This window comes from Sabethes cyaneus, chromosome 1 (genome assembly GCF_943734655.1).
Source record: "Sabethes cyaneus chromosome 1, idSabCyanKW18_F2, whole genome shotgun sequence".
NCBI classification, from domain to species: domain Eukaryota; kingdom Metazoa; phylum Arthropoda; class Insecta; order Diptera; family Culicidae; genus Sabethes; species Sabethes cyaneus.
The window spans coordinates 26,636,070-26,660,669 of NC_071353.1; the positions used below are offsets into that span (position 1 = coordinate 26,636,070).

At 40.5% G+C, this 24,600-nt stretch overlaps 1 protein-coding gene across 1 annotated transcript in view; it reads right to left on the minus strand.

Annotated features, from left to right (window-relative positions):
- Positions 1–24,600, minus strand: part of LOC128738627 (uncharacterized) — a 420,925-nt gene that overhangs the window by 114,710 nt on the left and 281,615 nt on the right. Inside the window, exon 3 of the mRNA XM_053833956.1 lies at positions 6,462–6,701. Coding sequence (XP_053689931.1) covers positions 6,462–6,701 — 240 coding nt within the window. The remainder of the gene's footprint in view (positions 1–6,461; positions 6,702–24,600) is intronic.

The following is a 24,600-nucleotide window of genomic DNA, read 5'->3' on the forward strand; positions in this document are numbered from 1 at the left end:
TACTTCGAAATGAGGCCAAAAATATATTGCGTAGTTTAATTGGTAAGTGGGACTCTAACCCACACTCTCTCGGTTGGCGCCGTATGTACATACATACCAATGCTAGGTAGTCAGTGGAACCATTGCGCAAACCCCGTAATTGTCATGTACTCTAACAGCTAGCTGCGAACTCTGTCGAAAAAGAAGAGTCAAGTCGTTCCCAAGCTTCACTTTGCTATTGCGTCTTTCCTATTTTAGTTGCTTTAGGTTGTTTTATTTTTTTGTCACGTTAATTCTGTGCTTGGCTCCCTATTTTCCCTGTACTCTCTGGATTTTCTTTTTCATCTGCCGTTATTCAACTTGTCCCCTGCAGATTTAGCTTTTTCTTTGGCTCGTTTTTCCTGTTTTTTCCTTCTTTTCCTGTCTCATTTTTCCACTCATTGCCATTTTGTCCCATCTTTCTCCTTTTATGTAACGTGCGACCTCTTTTTCACGTTTTCTTCCGGCTCTTATCTTCCGACGGTTTTCTTACTGCTCGCTAGTCTTCTTTTCCTTTCCGATTTTTCTTGTTTTCTGTTCCATTTTCCATTTCCTGTCTAATTTTACCTCTAGTTGTCTCATTTTTCCTCGTTTTCGATCTCGTTTTTTTTCTGTCAGCTCGTTAGTATTTTTCTTTTCTTTTTCCCGTTTTTCATCCTTTCTTTTCTGAATTTCCTTTTATTTTTCTCTTTTGTGTACCGTTCTATAAGTCCATCTGTTCCGTTTTCCTTCTTTTAGATGCGCCATTTTTTCTTCTTTTTTGCTGCGTAATTCTGGTTTTGGTTCCTTTTTTCCTTTTGCTCTCCGAATTTCTTTTTTATCTCCCGAAAGACGAAATTCTCTACAGTTTTAGTTTTTTTTGTTCGTTATTCCTTTTTTCTTCTCTTCTTTTTCTGTTTATTTTCCCATCCTTTTATCATCTTGTTCCATCTTTCTCCTTTTATATCCCGTTTCGCCTTTTTTTACGTTTTTTCGTTTCCTTCGCCAGTTTTCTTATTTCTCTCTCTATTCTTCTTTTCGGTTTCTCCTATTTTCTGTTCCATTTCCTGTTTTATTCCTGTTCTTGTTTTTTTTCTATCTTGCATTCACTATATTTGTTTCATTTTTTCTCGTTTTTGAACTCGTTTTCCTGCCAGCTGCTTAGTCTTTCTCTTCTCATGTCCAGTTTTTCACCCTGTTCAAAACTGTTCTTCCTTTTGTATTTCTTTTTCTGTTCTGTTTTGTAAGTTCGTCTGTTCCGTTTTTCCTCTTTTAGATGCTCTGTTTTTTCCGTTCTTCTTTTCCGTCACGTTAATTCTGTTTTTGGAAATTTTTCTTTTCCCTTTGCTCTATGGATTTTATCTCCCTTTTTTCGTCTTTTTCTCTACAGTTTTAACATTTTCTGTTGTTCATTTTTCCGGTTTCCTCCCCTTTTTTTTGTCCCATTTTCCCATACATTGTCCAATCCTTTTCTTTTTTATATCTCGTTTGACTCCTTTTCACGTTTTACTCTTTTCCTCGGTCGGTTTTTTTTATTTCTCTCTCACTAAAAAAAGACTCGGTTTCTCTTAATTTCTGTTCCATTTTCTATTTCTTGTATCGTTTTTCCTCTTTTTCGTTGCGTTTTTACTTTTTCTGTCCCGTCTGTTCACTATTTGTCCCATTATTGCTGGTTTTTAAAATTTTTCCTGCTAACTGCTTCGTCTTTATCTTTTACCGTCCCGTGAAATTTTCAGTTCTGTTTTTCCTTTTTTTCCTTTGCTCTTTAGATTTTTTTTCGTCTCCCGTTTTTCATCTTCCTGTCTTTTTGCGTTTTTCCGATTTTTCTTTTCTTCTTTTTCTGTCCCATCCTTCTTTATCTCGTTTGACCTTTTTCCCGCTTACCACGTTTCCTCCGCTTTCTTATTTCTATCTAGTTAGGCCCGTAACAAATATTAAAAAAAGGTTTTTGTCCTTGCGGTGTTGGCCAACTGGGGGGTGGGGTAGAAAAAAAACAAAGAGCTCGAGCAAAAAAAACACTGCGTTTTTAGCGTTTTTGACTTAAAGTTTAAACGTGAAAACTGAATCTATTCTTGCTTTTTATATATACGTTATTATTTTCCATGCAGAACATACGAAAGGACAAAATCGAATTAAAAATTTTTTTGCCGATTTTCGGAAATTCCGTTGTTCGAAATTTTCATTTCTGTTCCATGTTAGAAGCGTAATACTCATTTTTCGAGTGTTTTAGGCTGTAGGGCCCACAGACAATTGATTTTATAAAAAAATTTAACTTATATCCCACAAATTATTTTTTTGGCCCCCGATTTTTCATGCCAATTTCAAAGTGGGGGAGAGGGAGGCGCTTGACAAAAACTTTAAAAATAATTTGCAATGGCCTTATTCTTCTTTTCTCTTTTGATTCCTGTTTTATTTCCCTTTTCTTTTTTGCGTTTTTTCTGTTCTATTTTCCCTTCTCATTTTTTCTGCCTGTTACCTTCCCGTTCTCTTTTTACTCGGTATTCCATTTTTGCCTGTTGGTTTCTGTTCCGTCTTTCCTTTCTTTTTTTCTATTTTTCTGCAAGCTACTTTCTCTGTCTCTTGTAGTCTAGTTAATTTTTTCTTCCCTTTCGTTCTTGTTTTCCTCCTGTTTTTTTCTTTCCTGTTCCATAAGTGTTTTTTCTTTCATTTCATTTTCAGCTTTAGACAAGTTTTTTGTTTTCTGTTTTGTTAACCTCTTTTCTAGTTTTTTGTTTTGGTAAATTTTATGCTATCTCTTACTATATCCTGCTTTCCCTCCTTTACTGTTCTGTTTTTCGTTTTATCCCGTTTATATCTTTTGTCTTCGATTTCCTCTTTTTACACTTATACTTTTCTTCTCCCGTTTTCTTCTTTTCGGTTTTTTTCTTTTCTATTCCTTTTATTTCTTTTAAGTTTTCTTGGTTTTTACTATCACATTCTACTTTTTCCTTCCGTTTTCTTCCGTTTTTTTTTCTTTTTTTTGTCTCGAGTTTTCTTTTACATTGTTCCGTTTTTCTTCGTTTCGTTTTCGATTTTTTTCTTATTTTTAGTTATTTTGTTATAAGTTTCTTTTGCGTTTTTTGTCTTCTCTTTCTTTTTCATGTTTTGTTTCCAGTTTCGTTTTTTTCTAACTCTCTTCGTCTCCTCCTCTCGTATTTCATCTTCGTCTGATGCCGTTTGACCGGCCAGTTAGCCCAGTCGAGATACGATGCTGGTCTAACAAGCCAGTCATCGTATGTTCGAATCTCGGCTCGGTGGTGCTTGCAGTCAGTGACAGTCAGGACTCTAGCAGCCGGCTGTAATTTTGTTGATAAAGAAGAAGTCTTGAAAAGGCGATTAAATCTAAAGTTTTTCTTTGATGTTCCGTTTTTCCTGTTTTAGGTACTCGGTTTTCTCTGTTTTTTTTGTCACGTTAATTCTGTTTCTAGTTCTCTTTTTTCCCTTTGCACTTCGTATTTCCTTTTCCATAACTCGCTTTTTTCGTCTTTTCCTCCTTTTTTGTCTCATTTTCCGATCCCATCTGTTTTTTATCCAAACCTTTTCCTTTCTCATCCCGTTTGACCTCTTTTTTCCGCTTTCCTCGCTTCCTCCGTCGGTTTTCTTATTTCTATCTCGTTATTCTTCTTTTCCTTTTAGTTTGTTTTGTTTTCATGTTTCATTTTCCTTCCTTTCTCTCTCTCGCTATTCTTCTTTTCCCTTTTGGTTTCTCTTGTTTTCGGTTCCATTTTCCATTTTTTGTCTCGTCTTCCCTCTTTTTCTTTAGGCGTTTTTCTTTTTTTTGTACCGTTTGCCCTCGATTTAGAATAATTCCTAGTTCTCCAAGTCGTTTTTTCTGCAAGCTGCTTCACCTTTACTTTTCTCTATACCATTTTTCACATTTTCCAGTTCTGATTTTGCTTGTTTGTTTTACAATTCTGTATTTACCGTTTGTATTGTTCCGTTTTACCTCTTTTAGGTGCTCCGTTTTTCTTCTTTTCTGTCAAGTTTTTGGCTTCCCGAGTGTATCTACCGTTTTTCGTCTACGGTTTTACACTTTTCGTTGGTTCGTTTTTCCTGTTTTTTCTTCTTTTTTGTCCCATTTTTCCATCCCATCTGCATTATGTCCAATCCTTTTCTCTTTACATCCCGTTAGACCTCTTTTTCTCGTTTTCCTCGTGTCATTCGTCGAATTTCTTATTTTGCTCTCGTTGTTCTTCGTTTCCCTTTTAGTTTCTTTTGTTTTCTGTTTTATTTCCCTCTTCTTTTTCACGTTTTTTCCATTCTATTTTCTTTCTCATTTTTTCATTTTTTTTCTGCCAGCTGCTTTCCCTTTCTCTTCTCTTTCTGTCCCGTTTTCCTTTTGATTTTCTCTTTTCTATTCCAAGTGTTTTTTTCATTTTCAGGCCCGATTTTCTAGACTAGATTTAACTCTTTTTCAATGTTTACCCGAGCAGGGTTTTAGGGCAAATTGAAAACAAAATTTGATATCTTGATGTAACGGATTTTGAATACTCGGTGTGATTTCATTTTGGTCGACTTAGCGGTTGAAATATCAAAACTGATTGCAAAAATTCCACGCCGTGAAATTAAATTGAATACTACTTTTGCTATCAAAAATATCAAAAGGAATACTTATCTTGCTGTTACACAATATTAATAGGAAAAAAGAATTAGTTATCATTTTACTATCATATCAACATCATTTTGCTATCATCATATAATTTGAACCAACCATTTTACTAGAAAAAAATTTAAGTGAGAATAGATTGATTTAAATATTTAAGGTTTATTTACATCATATATAGAATCTACCAATACATTTTCTTTCAATAAAAATGAAAGCAAAATGATAGCAAAGTCTGATATATCATAAGTACCATTTTGAGTTGGTAACAAAACATGTTTTCTATTTGATATGAAGAGCAGAATATGTAATAATTTTGATATACTTTTGTTGTCAATCCTTGCTCGGGTATTTAGTTTATTAACTATTTTTAATGGGGCTTTCAACCCCATTCAATGGGGCTTTTTGGTTCGCCCCAATCCTTTTCAATAAGTTTCATTCTCCCTATTATAATATCCTCCTTTTCTGAACGTTCTGTTTTTCGATTTATCCCGTTTTTATTGTTTATTTCCAATTTCCTTCATTTTAAATTGTCGATTCGCAATTTTCTTTTCTTCCTTTTCGATGTCGTTTTTTCCTTTTTTGTTCCGTTTTCTCTCCTTTATGTTCAATTTTTTTAAGTTTATTGTATTCATGGTAAATTGATTGTTATAATCGAGTTCAAATCTTAATTAGGTAAACTTACATGATTTGCTATTTTTGGAAGATCGGTTGTACAATATCATGTACTAATTTATTTTCTCGTTTTATTAATCACTTTTCCTTCTTTTCTCATATTTTGCTTCTTCTCTCTTCTGTTCTCTCTCTTTTTCAGTCTAGTCTTCTCTTTTTTGCGTCGTCATCCGTTTTTCTCTCGTTTTCTTCTGTTCCTATTTTCTCTTTTCATGGCCCATTTTTCTCTCCATTACACAAGCTGCTAGTTTGGAATCTCCCAAGATATCTATTCCTATGCAAAAAAATGCAAGGAATCGATTGGCGATAGTCCCATTTTGTTCAGATTATGTTTTTGTTTATTTTTTATTGTCTATTATTTATTGCCCATTGCCTATCGTCCCTTTGTCCATAATCGATTGTCCATTGTTTGTGGTTTATTGAACATTATCCATTGTCAATTGTCCATTTGCGTTGTCCTTTATCCATTGTCCACTGTTTGTTGTTTATTGTCTATTGTATATAGTTTATTGTCCATCGTCCATTGTCTATTGTCCATTTTACATTCTCCATTGTCCATTGTTTAATGTCAATTGTCAATTGTCCATTGTCCACTATCCATTGTCCATTGTCTACTCTCCATTGTTTGTTGTCCATTTATTGTTCATTGTTTATTTTTGTTGTTTATTGTTTTTGTTGTTGTTTGATTTTTGTTATTTGTTCGTTTAATGTTAATTGTTTTCTATTTATTGTTTATTGTTTAACAATAAGCTGTTAATTGTACATGGCAATGATTGGTTGGGTGACTCCGATCTAAATTTGGACTATTTCAACTAAATTAAACTTTCATTGCACAAAATTTATGAAACATTGAGCAAAAAAAAATTCGAAAAAATCTTCTTTTCATGTTTAAGCTATGAATGTAATAAGGCTTTAAAGTGAACCCTCTGAGTTCGGGTTCATCGCAGCAAAAATTGCGCGCTAATTTCGAAACACTTCCGCCCGTCGATCGCAATCGGTTAAAGACCACCGAGGGAAATTAATTCCGCTTGCAGGGGTACGACAGCCCGCATAAAATGTATTAAAATCGGCATAATCTTCACACTTAACAGCATATTTCCCTGCGGGCCTGTTCGACGGTAGTGAGGAGTGCAAATAATGCAATAACGGAATTTGGTTTGCCGCGGCTAACGTCGGGCAACGAACTTACCGAGTACTTTCCTGGAACGTATATCGGCTGGCTGTGACTGTTGGGCAGTCCTCCGTGACAAGAGTTCCCCCGGTGGCCAGCCCGATGCACCCCACTACCGCCGGAAGAACTGTGCGGACTCCGCTCGGACCACACCCGCAGCCGGGCATCTTCCAGAGCGGCGAGCACCTCGCCGAACGGCGCCAGCAGCATCTCGCAGTAGACCGACGCCAATCCTTCCAGGTGCCCTCGGCCACCGTCCTGTGGATTAAACAAAAAAAAAAAAGGTTTCGGTTAGAAGCGTAGGAACATTCGGTCGGCTAGTTTTTTGTTGCTGCTTGATTCGTAGGACTGAATTTAATCAGGCGCACAAAGTGCATGTGTATGCAAATAAACAACTCCAGCACATATGTGCATTATTGTGCGCATTCGATTTCCGTTGCATTCAACAGAACCAACAGCAGCTGTTGTCGTATGCAGAAATGCATTCCTTCTTCCGTGGCCTGGTTCGAGCGACCCGGATCAGAAGCACCACCGGGAATCGGGTGTCAGAATGCATTGAGAGTTACGTCGACGTACACCAGCGGTGTAGGCAAGAACAAAGCCGAAACAAATTGAAATATAATGCATGATTTGATGAACGGTACCATCAGGTAGGCAGCCGGCGGCAGGAACGACAACGACAACGACGAGGACGATGGTGACGACCACGACAGTGGGAAATTCGAAACACGTTCAAAGACCACTCAAGCCGACAGCGGGGAAGTTTTGAGCCACTCTCGTTCTCTCTCGCAGTACAGGCCATGAAACCACGTCGCACTATGCTGCAACGCGTAAAAAAGGGCATTGTCAAAATAATTCGATCCACTTGACAGTGCGGACAGATCAATTCGCTCAGTTTGACTTCGAGTAGAAACGGGCTTGCTTGACCACCCTGTGGTACGTTAGTTAGAAGGTTTTGAACTGACACTGGGAAACATGTAAGCTGGTTAAATCATGTGTGAAAAAGGTTGTCAGTACCTTTTTTTTTGGAAAATCAGAGATACACAGAACTACCGAAACGAACCGCTTGCTGAATATGATGGCACTGTTTCTGATACAAATCGATTGTGCGAGCAATGAGGCAACACTCACCATTTATTAGACAATCGTACTAGCAAATACACACGATGGAATATTTATTCGTGCCCTCTTCCACTACTGATGGAACGAATAGCATGCACCACTGCGCTCGTTTTGGGATGCTATGCACCAGGTTTTGCGGGATCGATAATACCATCGGCACTGCATCGTGTGAGGGCGAGTGTATTTGTCTGTAAACTGTGGAATCAATGCGTAGCGCAAAATTTGTTACATTTCTATTTTACTGCGATCGCAGTTCGGTGCAGTGCAATGCGAAATTTGACGTGAAAGTTTGTAGTTCAACTAAAACAATTACGTAAAGCATTCTGTCGGTCGCAAGCCTCTTTAACACTAAACACCTCCTCCAATAATTATAGCCACACCTACTCTGTCGCCGCCAGGGTCATCACGAGTGGCAAATTGTACTTAGAGATCTTCGTCCTTCTCATAGAACACTTTACCATCAATTGATTCATACAGCGACAGTTCAGTTTCCATTCCGTTGATAATTAATGGCCACTCAAAGCAATCGAAACGAGTGCCGCGTCACGTACAATTAATTCAATGAAGCTAATTAATTATTTTAGTATTAACGATGTTCACTAATCCGAAAAAGAAATCGTGAGCGCAGATAGATAGCTTTTAATTACTAAATTACATTCAACTGCGTTGACTGATGAAGGGGCATTTATGCTTATATCCCATTTTGCATAAAAACTTTGAAAATCTCGGTTGATATTTTTATTCTATGTGCTCTCCGATTGCCTCAACCATGCTCGAGAACCGGTCAGCGTAACGCAGACGAGCGATTTTTTATCTGTTCATTTTATTCAAAGCTCTCGTGAATCTCCACAGCCTTTAGTACTTGCGAGTGGAACTGGTTCAATTTATAGACTTGACTCAACTGCCAGTCAGTATGCAGCGTACGAAAAACACGAAAAGCGATTGCAAATCGCTATCGATAACACCCATCGAGGAAAAATAACTCCCCTTTTACAAGCACACACACAAAAAAAAAGAATCCAAACGCGGCATCTCTTTGGGGCTTTCCGCTTCATTCAGTCCATCCAATATATCGTCGATCGTGATGGTAGAAAGCCGTGCAACGCTAGTGAAAAGTAGATTGAAAAACTCAAACATAAATAAATCGTATTCCCATCGTGACGCTTACTCGCAGCCGAGCTTCGAGGCTTCGAGGCGATTCACTGGGGGTAGAAGTCGAAATGAAAAAAAAAAAGCGAGGAAAACGCACCGACGACGACGACGGCGAGTTGTTGCCAATTTTTCCCGCCATCCCGGCAGACAGCCGGCACAGTCCCGTGGTCCCTTGGTGCGTAGGTGGTGAAGAAATCAATAAAAACTCCTCCGGTCGTGGATCGGTTCGCTCTTCGGGCACCCACCACCGGCGAAGATTACGCATCGCAACCGTCGGTACCTACCCCCACGGTTGATTTATTCGATCCATCCGCTGCAGTTCGGTGTTGTTCTGTTCAAGTGGCGCATGGAAATGTCCTGAAGAAATGTTTTCTTAGCGCGCCAGTACCGTTTGGTGGTTCGTTCGGTGCGATGGATATATGGAGATTGCTTTCGAAGGATCTCGCAAATTGCTTTCTGCTAAAGTTGTGAGATTTTTATTTTTCGACCGGAGGATGGAGGTTTGAATGGAGCTTTGAGTGATTATAATGAAATTGATTAAAGTTTTTGGGAGAACTGGGAAAAAATTAGATTGATATCGAGGCTGATGATTTGGAACCATTGAAGCAAATGTCTACTGGATAGCGGACGACTGTGAATTTGTTTGTTGAATAATTTTTTCATGCTTACAACTGCTTAAAACTCGTTATGTCATACAAAAAAACTCAAAGTTGCTCATTAAACTGGTATGTTTTGGGAGAGTGTACTCCACCATTAGATATACGGACGTTAAGGACGCATTAAGCATAATGGACGTCAGGCATAATGAACGATAGGCATAACGAACGATAGGCAAATTGTACGAATTATTGCATTTTACGAAATGGTTCGTAGATTTTACGAATGCACGAAAAGGCTGTCGATAAAAATAGTACTAGATTTCACTATTTTCCAATAGGTGTCAGTATGCTACATTACCGACACCTATCGAAAAATAGCGAAATCTTTATTATCTATGAAAAAAGCTGATTTTATCGGGAATCGAACTGAGCTCGTTTGTCATACTTCTTTACGAACAGCCGACGGCGCCGCAAACCACATAACCACAGCTACTGCATACCAAGAAGGTCTTAAATGCACAAGTCTATTTTCTCTTCATACAATCTTCGCATCCCGTTTTCGTCGATAATGATGCCAGACAACAACCGTGCATCAAATGGGTCTTGATGCTAGACAGCTACGAATGTGCTCTCGTAAAAAATACGAATCATTCACATATAATAATAACAACATTTGCGGTAAACAATAAGCCTACGAATGTTTTTAAATGGTATGACATTATTTGTACCAGCTACGAATATAGTTTTACGAATGTTTTTTCGAAAACAATACGAAATTATATTCTCAGTGTACTATGCAGATCGGTTCCTGTTTCATCAAATCCCTGGCATTCTCGTGGAGAATGAAGTACTCTTTAAACAAACATTTTACGAGGTATTTGCCAAAAAATTGGTTAAACAGGAGGCGATTCACACGATAACAATGAGTGCTAATTGTGTCCCGTAACGATGGAATGTGTCATTGCATAAAGAGTGAGTCTGATTAATTACGAATGATCGAAACACAAATAGTCGAATCACAAATGCCCGAAACTCAAATGGATGAAATAATAAATGGCATAGTAGATCTAATGGCCGATTCACCAATGCACTGTGGTCCAAAAATCCAAATTAGGTGGAATAAATTGTTTACTCAGTAGTCGTTGATTTTAGACTATTTACGTGTTAGCAAAAAAAATCGAGATTTAGGATGCCGCTTTTTTTGACATGAGCTATTGTAGGGTGTTAAGGGTCATCCATTAACCAGGATCCAAAAATTATTTTCAAAACGAAACAAGACAGAGCGTTATTCACTTCAGCAATTTTATAGCTTGAAGTATTTTGAGTAATATTGTAGAAGACGGAATTCTTCTATCTCGAACCGTTTCCATATTAAGGCGTTTTTTCTGATTCAAGTTAGGGTGACTCTGCTATTTTGCGATTTTTCTCCATAACTTTTTTATTTTGCATTACTCACAAAACACTTCTTTAGATGACTTGAGACTTAATAAAATGCAACTTTAGGTGAAAAAAGAAACTGGCTATCTACATAACTTCTACACTTATATTAAATTTTGTGTTAAAAATAGGCCGTTTTCAAATGTTAGTATGCAGGCAGTATTAAAATCGGTTGATTGCGTTTGAAAGAACGTGGTTTTCTGTGCACAATATCAAAAAATTGGTGAGGGGATTTTCTCTTCTTCTGTTGGGTACTCTCACCACTGCGTCCATTATTTTGAACTATTGTGGTAGAGGGGATTTTAGTCTATCTCAAATAAGGCCATTGCAAATCATATTTAAAGTTTTTGTCACCCCCCTTGGAAATTGGCTTGAAAAACCGGGGGGCAAAAAATAATTTGCAGGATATGAGTCAAATTTCTTTTTATAAAATCAATTGTCTGTGTGCTTTACAGTCTCAAAAACTCGAAAAATGAGTCTCCGAGTTGAATTAACGCTTCTAGCACGAAACAGAAATGGAAATTCGAACAATGAAATTTCCGAAAATCGTCCAAAAAAATTTTCCTTCGTTTTTGTCTTTTTTCGTATATTTTTACATAGAAAATAATAACGTATATATTATAAGCAAGAATAGATTCGGTTTTCACGTTTAAACCTTAAATAAAAATTCTTAAAAACCATGTTTTTTTGCTCGATTAAAAAATTCACTTTGTTTTTTTCCCCCTCCTTTCAGTGGCCGAACACCGGAAGGACAAAAACTTTACAAAATATTTGTAATGGCCTAAATCAACTTTGAATATGTGGGGTTTTAACAGATTCACGTATATAAAAATTGTCGAGTTGCGCCATAACTCCGGAACGCTTTGGCTGTTCTACAGTAAACTTGGCGTACATGTTTCTTGACATAAGTGAATCAGCACAGGGGGTTGACAAAAGGGGGGTGGTCGCTTAAAAGGGGAAGGGGGGTCCAAATAAGTTAAAGTGACAGCGATTATCTTGCATTTAAGAGGCGATCCAGCCGCAGGCTGAAAACCTCTCAAATATGGAATAATAATAATAATATCTTGCATTTGGACCGTTAGAAGTTGTACAAGTGACTGGGAGATAAGAGGAAGAGCGTGTGAAAAGATGGGAGGGTCACAACAATATAAGGAAGGCTTTTGTTTCTCTTTCATTATCTAGACGTACAAGTTGCTATAGACAAAAGGGGCGCTGACCGAGGAGAGTTAATCAAGAGGAGAAGTAGATATGTCTAAATGAGAAAAAAAGCTTTATTTTTTTTGTATTATACAAATTTATAAACTGTACTAAAACGTAGCGTTGTGAAGCCCGCATTCGTGTGGTCCAATTTTCTCTCGCGATTTTCCTCTAACGAACACACGTGCATGAGCACGTCTTTCGGATTCCTTTTCTGATGTTCCCGTGCACTGCGACAAGTTTTGGCTAGTGTGGTTTTAGTTATCAGCCACGGTCATCGCTCACACTCGTCATTGCAACCCAACAGTTGATACCTATCATCGCTCGCTATGACCCGCACACTTACCCGCGTGTGTAAGCAAGGGTGTAAAATGAAGAAGAAAAGAAGTGAAGTAAAATCCGTGTGCCGCTCGTGCTCACGACCTATTGACAGTTCGTGAGCTTTGGCTTCGCGGGCGGGTTGTGCAGAAAGTCGCTATGAGGTTGAGTGTAGGTAGCAGAATGTATGCACTCAGTACCAGCAGTTGTTTGTCGTAGACTTGCGTCAGTGGAGTAGGCTTTGGATGCTATGCTTTCCGCACTCGCTCGCCTGAGATTTTCAACCTTATCGAAAACAGATGTACAAGTGGCTGAAAGATAAGAGGACGGAGGCCTCTGATAAAATGGGAGGTGCGAATCACGAAAATCTCCGTTGCGGGTATAAAACTATCTAAACTTCTCATTCGGTAGTTGACTACAATAGACGTGAGCGAGACACAATTCGTGTCTAAAAATAATGCAATATCGCCAGCGATTTGAAGCGTTTGGATTGGAATCAATTGTATTCGGTATCGCTTGATTGGGGAACGATTCTGTTAGTATTGGGTAATCTGACGTTGCCAAGATGTTTCCAATCTCCGGTTGAGCGTGTTCAACCATTCACACCATTAAACCGTTATTTTATAGTTACACATCATGTTTGGTTAAGCTCTTTTAATTCTGTCATTCCCTACACTTCGTTGTCTTCATAGGTTTTGTTGAAGTAGATCAAGAGCTGCCTTTTTCGATAAGAGTTACGGAAAGACGCGATAAAAAAATGATTTCGTCAATACCATAGAACAAATCTGCTCATCCTTTGCTTTTGGTCTACCAAAATATAGCAAAAATAATGAAATTTAGTGAAGCAGGGCCGGTACACAGCCCTGCCTGCTATTCAACCCAATTTTGATATCTCACCTGGATCCGGACGGTCAAATTCCGGTCAAGTCATGGCCAGTTGAAAGTATCGCGTTGAGCAGAAAGTAGAACGGCTAACGCTGCCATACAAATACAAAATATTTCCTAGAGTTGTGACAGTTGACAGTTGTGTGTCCTAACTTTTTTCAAACAAATCCGGAATCCCCCAAGGTAGCGATCTCAGACCAAACCAAAGCAAACTCTTGGCACTACATTCCGGTGGAATTTGACATCCTAAGTAACAATGCTAAGTTTTATTACGTTCGTATAGTGGTTATAAAACCGCTAGTAAAACTATGAGCTCCACCAGAACTTTCTGGTGACCACTGTGAAACTGCCTTCTGACCAAGTGGGCCACTCCTCAGAACCAGTTCTGGTAAAAACTCAAAATCTCAAAACTCATCAAAATCAGCTTGATCCTGTGCAGAAAAAAATCACGCGTGAGTTTTTCTGTTTTCATAGCAAGAAGCACGAAAGTCATACATATTACTTCCCGCTTGATCACATTCCGCTTTGCTTCAACTGCTACCCGGAGCTATGCACATATACATACAAATTCCTTGTTGAACAGCATAGACATTCTCTCGAGCAATACGTAGCAGTGAGTGAGCGTGAGGGAATAAATCTCTAAATAAATCGCAAAGTTAAACTAAAACGCACATTTAAATTACATGTTTATCTAATTCTTATTAGGCATGTTAGTTTCTAGTTAAGAAAATGTCGATTCCCGCGAAGGAAAAATGTAAATTTCGTCAAAATGTTTGCCATCTTAATTCATGATTGTGTGTTGCATTTTTCCAGCCTCCCAGTTGGCTTCGAGGTATGACGCAGGCCTTATAAGCTAGTCGTCGTATGTTCGAATTTCGACTGGGAGCGGCTGTTAGAGTCAATAGGATCGTAGCTACTGGCCCTGCAATTGTCCTGCACTCTAACAGCTGGCTGCGAAGTCTATCGTTTATAAACAGAAGGTCAAGTTTCGATAACGGTATGTAGCATCTAGGCTTTGCTCTTTGTGTTGCATTTTTCGCTGCTGATGTTTTCTCTGACGGTAGATTCTCTTTTGCTCTCTGGTTCGTTGTATGAACTGCCAGCTGTGGCAGAATTAAGCAAAATGCTCACTGCTGAATTTGGTTCACATCGCATACCAACATTACCAAGAATTACATGTGTGAGTTTCGCGCTTGTGATCAAGGTCGAAATTTCATGTGTTTGAAATCTCATTGAGTTTTTTACTGCTATGAATTTTTCAACACTGCTAAGAATGTTTTCATAACCTCCATAAGAATCAGGTTATAAGCTCAAGTAGTCGTATCACGCACTGCTGAAAGCAGCAATAAAGCCGATTAAGCTTTCGCTGCTGGACAGCTGCCGCCATAATTTAAAAAAACTTTTCGCTTTTCGCTCTGGTAAAAACTAAATCAGTTCGTCAGCTTTGTCAACATGAAAATACATCCATGAACAGAAAAAGTTAAAGTTTTACTGTCAGATCATTCTGATCGATTTGGTTTATAGAGATCATAATAAAATATCCCACAGAATACCTAATAAAATTTTGAGCATAGCATTCATTTGCAGCACATGGGTATGAAATGGGGAAGGCAAATGAGGAGCGTCCAATATAGCTCTAGCTATCCCAAGTCCCTACCTAGCGCCTCCACGTGTCCATACCCGGTAATGTTCTATTGAGTAGCCAAGCTAGGAGGATATAGGAGGTGATACCCAGCCAAGCTAGGAGGCGATACTGGGTGGTTCCCGGCTGCCTGATCTCAAAATCGAGGTTTTGGGCAGACGGCGGAGCCACACGACCTTGTTAATAGGTAAGCATAAAATAAGTTATTTTAATTATTTTTTTCGTTTTAGCTTATGAAGCACCTCCTCCTATATAAAACTTTGACCAATACGAGTGTTAATACTGCACATGGATATTGGATACCAGAAGAAAAAATTAAATTAATTATTAGAGGCACTTATAGAAACTAAAAGGACGCAACTCTATTCCATTCGAAGGATTGCTGGTGAGATTGTTCTATTTTTATCCATATATACCACATTTCATAAATAAACTAGAATGGGGAAGAGGGAGGGACCATCAGAGTACTTGTTTGAAGCGGTGGGCCTGGGGAGTGTGAAACAGTCAACTTTCTAGGGTTAATCTTGGCCCGATTAACAACACATCGTGGATAATGAGCGGGCTATTCTCTCCACCTGCTGGAGTCATTCTGCATTAAGACGGTTTATTCAACGATTGACTCAGGCGACTTAGCCCTTGGAAGGAGATTCTCTAAATCCCTGGTACGTGTAAGTGATGTTGCTTATCGACCAATTCCCCTTTGGCCCTTCATACAAGAGTTGGGAAGCATGACCAATCGTTGAATATCTTCAACTCTTTTTGACACGATAGGCTCATTGCTATGAACAGATGTTCTGCTAAGGCAGGTGGTAGTACCATATATTCATATTCAGCATTCATTTGCAGCACATGCGCATTAAATTTTATCGCGCATATTGATAGGATAGGTGAATAAAATCAACGCGCCATTGAAATTTAGCAATTTTCGAAAACTGGTTGTTTTAACAAAATAAATATATTCAGTTAGTCAATCTCAATTTCCAGCCAAATCATTTTAGTGGCTTCCTGTGACAGGAAAACCGATTGATAATAACTTTCTTTCTGTAAAATATTTTGCTTTGATGAATTTTTGTGAGCGAGCTAAAACAACATACTACAATATGGCAATATGGCCTCGCATAAAAAAATTATTTTGGTGTTGAACATTAGTATTCTTCATAATAGCAGAAAAAAAACTATTTGGTCAGGGTGTTACCGTTTTAATAGCTCACTAACAGATTTATTGCGGTTTCACAAGCAACCGCGATAAGATCAATTTTGATTAATGCTCCATTTTGTATTACTACACGGCTACACCACACTTAGTTTGTAAGAGTCGTGGTGCAACCAACTAGTTTTATCGTGGTAATATAAGCAACCACAATAAATTTGCTTTATTAACAATTTTATTATGGCTTTCTAGCTAGCTATAAGTGTGTTTTGACTCGTATCCTCTTGGCATTGCGCAATACCACAATAAAACGAGAGGTAATGATTAACACCGCAATAAAACCTTCATAGAACTCAAGTAAAACCAAGTGGTTTTAGAATTGTTACTTGGGATAGTCCTCTTTTACTTTTACATGTGACCGCAAATGGTACATCAAATTTTGTTCGACTACGACATTGCCGTAGTTACTTTTATTAGGGTTGTGGCGTGAAAAAAGTGCATTTCTACCCTAATAACGTCTATAATACCGAAACCGACCGACCGAAACGTCGGGCAACATATAGCTAACGTGTTAAGCATGGACTGCGAAACCCAAATATTTTTTTAAAAATATTCTATGGATGTTTGTTTAGTAAGTCTAGTTTAGCAAGTTTGTCACTGTTGCGAAGCCGAAAATTGAATCGCATCGATTTTGGTGACGAAAAAGTGTTTTTTTTCCTTCGTATTCATCGATCTGCTGATTGCTTTCCCCTTACTTTGCCTGTCTCGTACGTACTGATCTCAATTTTCTAGACAGGATAGCAGCCGCCGTCCGACTCTTGATTACGGTTTGAATTGAAGCTAATTTTTACCGTCTGCTGCTGGTCCATGGGCGGCGGCGTCGGTGGTGGTGTTCGTCCGTCTATTGCCGAGCCAATTGGTTCGTTCGTTCATGTGATCTCTGAACGTCGTCTGCTTCCTGCGCGGTGTCCATCCTTAGTTTGCTTTTGTGACACAGCGGAGTCACAAGGAGTGAGGTGAAAAAATCGTTCCTCAATGGCAGTAGCCAAATCGATTTGGCACCAGACGGCGGAGCCCCGATGTGGCAAGTTCTGCTGCATGCATGCATGCAATGAATCATCATGATTCAATTAATCGCTCCGACGTGGCTTGCATTTATCAAGTTGGTTCTCTTTGCTCAGCCACATGCCCAGTTCGAGTCTAATTGCGTCCGGATTTGCAGAAGCGTTTCAGGCTTTTCCAAAGGGTGCTCTTCGAATGTTCGACTAGTGTTATCAGAATGGAAACAATTTTTTCGTATTTGATTATCAGACTTAGAACTAATGAGCTAATCGATTATTGCATCCGTAAATATAATAGTAGACGTCCGAGAGTTGCACTTCGTTAGATATCCAATTTGACGTTCACAGTGTCGCTTCCGGTCCCCGTAAAGTGCATCCAAACAAAATCAGCACTTCTCAGCAGATTTCATAAGTCATTAAGCCGTCCTCTTCGTTCGTCCTGGTGCATTCCGGTACGGGTTGCTTTCGCCAAGCCATCAAATATTCATGACTCTCCGTATTTCCACCCTTGCCGGTAATAATTTTTGCAGCAAAAGTTTTTTCAATAAACTTTTGTCCGTCTCCCGTCCGTCTTTCCAACCTTTTAGCACCGTATGCCGCTACCTTACTATTTCTTTTACTAACTTTTTTTCCTTATTCTCCTGGCAGACCACTTGACGCTGTCGGTCTGGACTTTCAGCCCTTCGGATCCAGGAACAACCCGAAGATAGGTTGAGCCGAAGACAAACTCCGAACTCTTGACTGTATTAAAAATTCATCTCCTGACACTTTTCACCGGCTTTGCCGGCATAGCACTCAACTTGCACCAGGACGAACGGTAAAGTGCAGGAATTAAAAGTCTAGTCTTCGCCTGTTGTCACACACTTCACACGGATTTGACAGGAATATACCACACAGGCTGGTTCACCGGTTGGGCGGAATTGGTGCACAACGCGAGACTTCCGTTTGAAAAAGGGACAAGTTTTAATTCGCGTCCAAAGCTCGAAGGCTCTGAGTTATCGGTTTTAGCCTTACGAAAGCTCAGTGTGTGGGTTGAGTATTGATTTCTACGAACCCCACTCTTGCTCGGTGTGGTTGGCCAGCGGCCAGTTAATGTTTGATCTTTCCTCCCTCTTGCCCTGTACGGCTTGTGTGTATGTTTGCGGAAATCTTCGGACTATTTCTGACATGTGACCACCGTTCCGGCAAGTGGCAGAGAGGTGGCTACGCTACAGACTGACCGAAACGTAATCGTACTATTCAGTTACACCGGATTGTCAGCCATCAATTAGGATTTGCACTTTTTGACCGTGTCGCCGTGCCTCCCGTACTGTGCCTCCTGGCGCGCCATGGCAAGTTTCGCAGGAAGCCAACAACGTCGAACTTGGACGGACGTGATTCTATTTGTACACGTAACTTGAATTAATCCGGTCGGTTGCCTGTGCCGCGCCGGTGCCATTTGCGGTTCGATCGATGTCTGTCTTGTAGAATTGCATTTTCGTGCTTTATGAAATTTTTCGCCTCGTGTTGGTTGCGTGGTGAAAACTTAATCCATGGTGAGAGTTACACTCTAGTGATACCTTCCACTGTTGGCCCAGATTACTGGCGTATTTTACTGTCATAAAATTGCTACTTATTTTATATGTCTGTACATTTTTTTGCTCAATAGTATTTCTTTGACGTAGTACAGGTTTTATGATTGTTTACCAGTTGGATATGGGGTGACTGTAAAAGTCAGAGAATAGATAGTTATATTGTAATAACTTTAAACTAAAATCTGACGGAATTGGCTGGATTAACAACAAGTAAATACATCACATGGAAATAAGTCTGGAATGATTTATGATTTACCAGATTTGTCTTAAATCATTAATTTCATTCATTAAACTCATTAATTTATTTTGGACATTTCACGCCGTCAGACTACCATTTTGAAAAGTTTCTTTTTTCTATATTCCTAGTATAGAAAAGTCGTAAAAACGGCTTTGTTTTTTGTATTAAATGTTCATCTTCTGATGGTCAGTCGACAAATTTTGAGAATTCTTGCAGATCCTTCATTTGTCTACAGACTTCCAGGCAGTAAACGATACAGCAAAACGTAATAAGAGAGATGGCAGACAATGATTGCACATGGTTTCACTGATGTTAGATGGTTTGAACCAAAGTTGCGGACTGTCAAATCCACTGTTCTACATAACATTGGAAGTAGCTATTCGAGTCGGCTGACGTGGTGGGAGCGTGGACGCATTTTCGATCAGTGAACGTACTAGAGAATAATCTAGCGCCTTCAAGGATTCAATATAGGCTTAGTAAGGATCATTGAAATTACGAGCAACATTGGTGATGAGGCCAAGCTATCAAGAAGCTTTCGATATTACCGTGATGCAAAGTAAACTGAGCGTCAGTATGGCATCAAGCAATACTGTGAGGTCATTTGTTTGGAAGTTGAAGAAGGTCGGACTGGCGAGGCGATGGAAAATCGTAACTTGACACTCCGGTATTCTTATGACAAGCCAGTTTTTCCTGCACCAAACAGCGAATATATCCAAAAGCCTCTGAAGCTGCGTGCAGTTATCTATAGAACAAACTGGCGAATACAATTTCGAGTCATTAGCATACATCAGCTTGCATCCTATTCCAAGCAGCGAGGCAATATCGTTGAAAAGCAACACCAACAGAAGAGGTCCCATGTTGCTGCCTTAAGGCACATCCGACAAGTTACTTAGTAAATCAGAAAGAGAAACAGGAGCCAAGCTGCACACGCATAACTCTCCTGTATGAATAGGAACTGAGCCGTTTCGTGAAATTTCGAGATGCGCCGAGTCATAAAAGTTGCGTACTTGGCAGCTTTAAAGCTGTTATTTTATTAAATATTTTAGTTTGTCGCATGAAAATTTTAAACAGAAAACACCATGGGCGACGGAAAACTAAGTAACGGAAACACTTTTATCATGCAAACTGAACTTTATTGCCTCCGTCTCCAAAAATGGTGCAATACGGAATCAATCTTTCGTGTTCTATCATGTCGGTTGCAATAATCTTTCGTACACACACGCTGAAGAATTTTGGCGCGTACTGATTTGACAAGTTAGGCAGTGCGCCCAAAATAACGGAAATATGTGTAACATGAGTGAAACGGAATAGGGTAGACAAACATATTACATAACATTGCGTAACCTAAATCATACTACAAGTTATTAATATAATACGATAGGTAAGTATAATCAATTACATATTCAGTGTTCTTTACGTAATTTTCCAGGTTCTACGTCTACGGCCAACGGATTCACCCAGGATTTTCTACAGGTAAGTATGGTAAGTATCGTTTTAGGTTACAAACTCAATACAACTTTATGCAGTATTACAATCACTTAACGTACCAGATGTTTTCTGCTCACTAGCTATTTACAGCTCACTTTACCCGACAGCTTGGAAAGTTATCTATGACTCTAAATCAATAAGGTTGCTTTAATAAGTTTAATTATATTTTCGAACGGCACACTTACAAACGACGATCAATTTTGCTGACTAATGAACTACTTTTGTAAACAAACTGACTCGTACTGATCAATCCGTCAATGTACTTGGTCGTGATGAAAAGTAAGTTGTTCACTTCTTTGCCGTGACGACATCTCAAGCGACTGCCTCCGTGTTTTCACCGCCCGACACACCCAACAGCGCCAGTTTTACGGTAGGCCTAGCGAACACTCCTCTACTTGTCTGCACCATAGCACGTCTCACCTGACCCGACTTATTCGGAAAGATTTGGAGTATACGCCCTCGTTCCCATTGATTCCTAGCATGTTTGTCGACGATCATGACTAGATCGCCCGGTTTCAGCGGCTTTACTGCTTCGAACCACTTTGTGCGCCTCGATAACGTCGGAAGATATTCCTGCACCCATCTGCGCCAGAAATTGTCCACGATGTGCTACGATAGCTTCCAGCTGTCTCGTAGGACGTTTCCGCTAGTCATACCAGTCACTGGTTGCTTGAGCGGAACCGAGGCCGAACGACACCGCTTGGGCAGTAGTATATTGATCGACGGCGATGAGTTTGAGGTAGTCGATGAATTTGTCTACCTTCCCAAGCAACACAGCTTGTTATAGAACAGTATAATATTACATATATCAGAACTTCTCTATTACCTAAAAAGCGCAAAAAATTGAAGTCTAATGAAACAAGTATTGAAAGAAGTATGTATCAGGTTATTTCATACCAATTTAAAACGTTATTATAGCATAAGCTACAACTTGTTCTTCCAGTAGTTTAAATTTAGTAATGGAGACATAATAAAAACTTCGTGTTGACATGTTGACAAAACAAACATTATTCATTTGATATGAGCTGTCAAATAAATTCATGTTATCACAAAACATCTCAAAACCTTAATAATAACGGCATATGTTTTCAAAGTACGTTTATAGTACTCTTAAGCCACTACTTTCCACGAATATTATTTTCTAACTTGTTTTGTGTGTTACTTGGGTTGGCTCACTGGTAACGGCGGACAATGATACCAGCCGCGAGATTCGGAGGCGTATTATCAGCGGAAGTCGTGCTTACTATGGGCTCCACAAGCAATTGCGGTCGAGCAGACTAAGTCCCCGTACAAAGTGCACCCTGTACAAGACGCTTATTAGACCGGTTGTTCTCTACGGGCATGAAACATGGACAATGCTCGAGGAGGACCTGCGAGTGCTCGGAGTTTTCGAACGGCGAGTGCTAAGAACGATCTTCGGCGGCGTACAGGAGAACGGAGTATGGAGGCGGAGGATGAACCATGAACTCGCACAGCTCTATGGCGAACCCAGTATCCAGAAGGTGGCTAAAGCTGGACGGATGCGATGGGCAGGGCATGTTGCAAGAATGCCGGACAACTGCCCTGCAAAGATGGTGTTCGCCTCAAATCCGGTAGGAACAAGACGACCAGGAGCGCAGCGAGCAAGATGGTTAGACCAGGTGGAGCGAGATCTGGCGGAGAGTACTCGGTGTCCGAGGAATTGGAGAGCGGTAGCCCTCAACCGAGTTACATGGAGAAATTTTGTTCAACAGGCTTTGTCTTAGGACGGCAAGCCACCTAAGTAAGTAAGTAGTGGTTGCTTGATACCGGTCGATCCGTACAGCAGGAAGTGATTTGGTGTGAGAGCTTCATCGTCTGCTGGCTCCAAAGGAACATAAGTTAGTGGTCGCGAGTTTACAATCGCTTCAGCCTCCAATATATTCGTTTCTAGCACCTTATCGCTGAGAAGTCGCGGGCTTTTCGACACAGCTTTCATCGTCGCCTTCACGGACTTAACCATTCGCTCCCATGGTACTCCCATGTGCGGAACTACCGGAACGTTGAAATGCCACTGGATATATGCATTGCTAAATGTAGCTGCACAGTCCTCGACGATTCGCTGGATCTTCTGCCTTTCTTCTGACAACTGACGGTTGGCGCCTACAAAGCTTGTACCATTGTCCGAGAATACCTGCTACGGCGCCCCCGTCTAGCAACAAATCTTCTGAATGCCATGAAGCAACCTTTCGGCGAAAGACCGTGAGCCAGCTCGAGATGTATGGCCCGTATCGTTAGACATGTGAATAGACAAATCCACCTCTTCGTCACGCTGCGCCCGACTTTTACTTCGAAGGGTCCCAAGTAATCTACTCCGACGTACGTGAACGGTCGAATGAACGGCGAACTCTCGATAAAGATCCCATCAATGGTGGGGCAGGAGCTGCTTTCTTGACTTAACAATGCTGACAACTTCTTCCCACTTTCCGCACGAGTACCCGAAATTTGGGTATGTAAAATTCCTGCCGTAGCTCATTGCAGACAGTTTCGCCGTTGGCGTGCAAAAACCGTCGGTGGAACGACTGTACTAACAGAAACGTGATACGATGATCCCTAGGAAGACCCACAGGATATTTCATTGCATATGGAATGTGCTGTGCACTTCCAATCCGACTTCCTACCCGAAAGACACCACATACGTCGAGGACTGGTACTAGCGAATGCAGCGTTTCAACTCATCAATCTCTGCCGAATACATTTGCCCTTGAGCCTGGCGCCATAAAGCCACCTCCGCTTTCAGGAAGTCGTACTGATCCAGATTCTGCCGCCGACGTTCTCCGCCCAAAGCTCGCTTCCAGCCTCTGACTGCCCGGTGTTCGTAAGCCATCGCACACACTAGACGATTCCAGTTCGAGAAACGTTCGACGTAACTATTGATTCTACCGGCTGGTGTACGGCCACCATGCGAAGTTCTTCGCATGCAGCATTTTCGGTTCTCGTAGAAACGTCGGTGCTTGGAACCAACGATTTTCCGGGTCGAACGACAGTCCGGTGTTCCACTTTGTGGCATCAACAGCCACATTGAGCTTCGATGGTACATAATGCCATTCGTCCACGATGGTAAGCGAGAGAATTTCTCCGACCCAAGAAATGAAACGAACTGATGATCACGGCGGTTATCCGAACGAAGCCACGGACTGTAGCTGAATCTGTCAACAAATACCGCTTCTGAATGTTGATGGTGAGCGCCAAACGAATATTTTGTATAAAGCGCGCTCCCATCATGGCAGCCTGCAGCTCCAACCGAGGAATTGAAAGCGTCACTAAACTACACAAGAACCAGCAGATATGCTTGCATCTGTGAACGCATGTAGTTCGATTTCATTCACTTCCTTTGGTCGAAGAGGTCCGAAAAAACAACGGGGCACCTTTACTTCGCCAATCGCAACGTACAGTGCACTCCATCTACTCCATAGATTATACAGATGCTCTGCTATGGGCTCGTCGCAGCCAGTACCTGTTCGCCAGATCTCCTGCATCAATACTTTACCTTGCACTACAAAGTGCGCGACAAACCCCATCGTACAACTTCATCACGGTTCGTAGAACTTGCCGTTTTGTTGGGACTGCTCCATTGTTTAACGCTTCTTCTAACTCTGGCTGATCCAAAGCGAAATGATCCGCTGCAGGGACCACCACCACACCTAAAACGCGTTCGTGTAGCTTTTCCTTTTCGAAGGCCAGTGATTTACTGTCTGGTGATCCAGTCTCTCCTAAAAGATCGAGTACATCCTGCGAGTTGGACAGAACTAACTTTCCCGAACTCAAACCCTGCTGCGGCATGAATCAGTTTTACTTGTTGGACAAGCTGTACGGCTTCTTCTACCGAGTCGACGACGACACTGCTGAGGAAATCATCCACGTAGTGGTCTTTGATTATTGCGTTTACTGCCCTGTGATATAGATCTGCGTAGTTTAAAGCGTTTCTGTTTTTTATGTAATTGCGCCGTGCACGGAGAGCATATTGCTCCGAACATTGCGACATTGACCACGTAGACCTGGACCTCAACCTCTAAGTTGGCGCGCCATATAAAGCACAGCGACCACTTATCCGCCTCACAAATGAGAATTCACAGGAACATTTCCCGAATATCGGAGCATACTGCGTATTTGCCTTCTCTAAATCGCAACAGAACTTCTACAAGTGAACCGAGGAGATCCGGGCCTTTCAACAGCATGTCGTTCAAGAAAACACCTCCAGCTTTCGCCGCGGCATCCCAAACCATTCGGATTTAGTTCGGTTTCTTGGCATTTCTCACCACTCGTAACGGGAAGC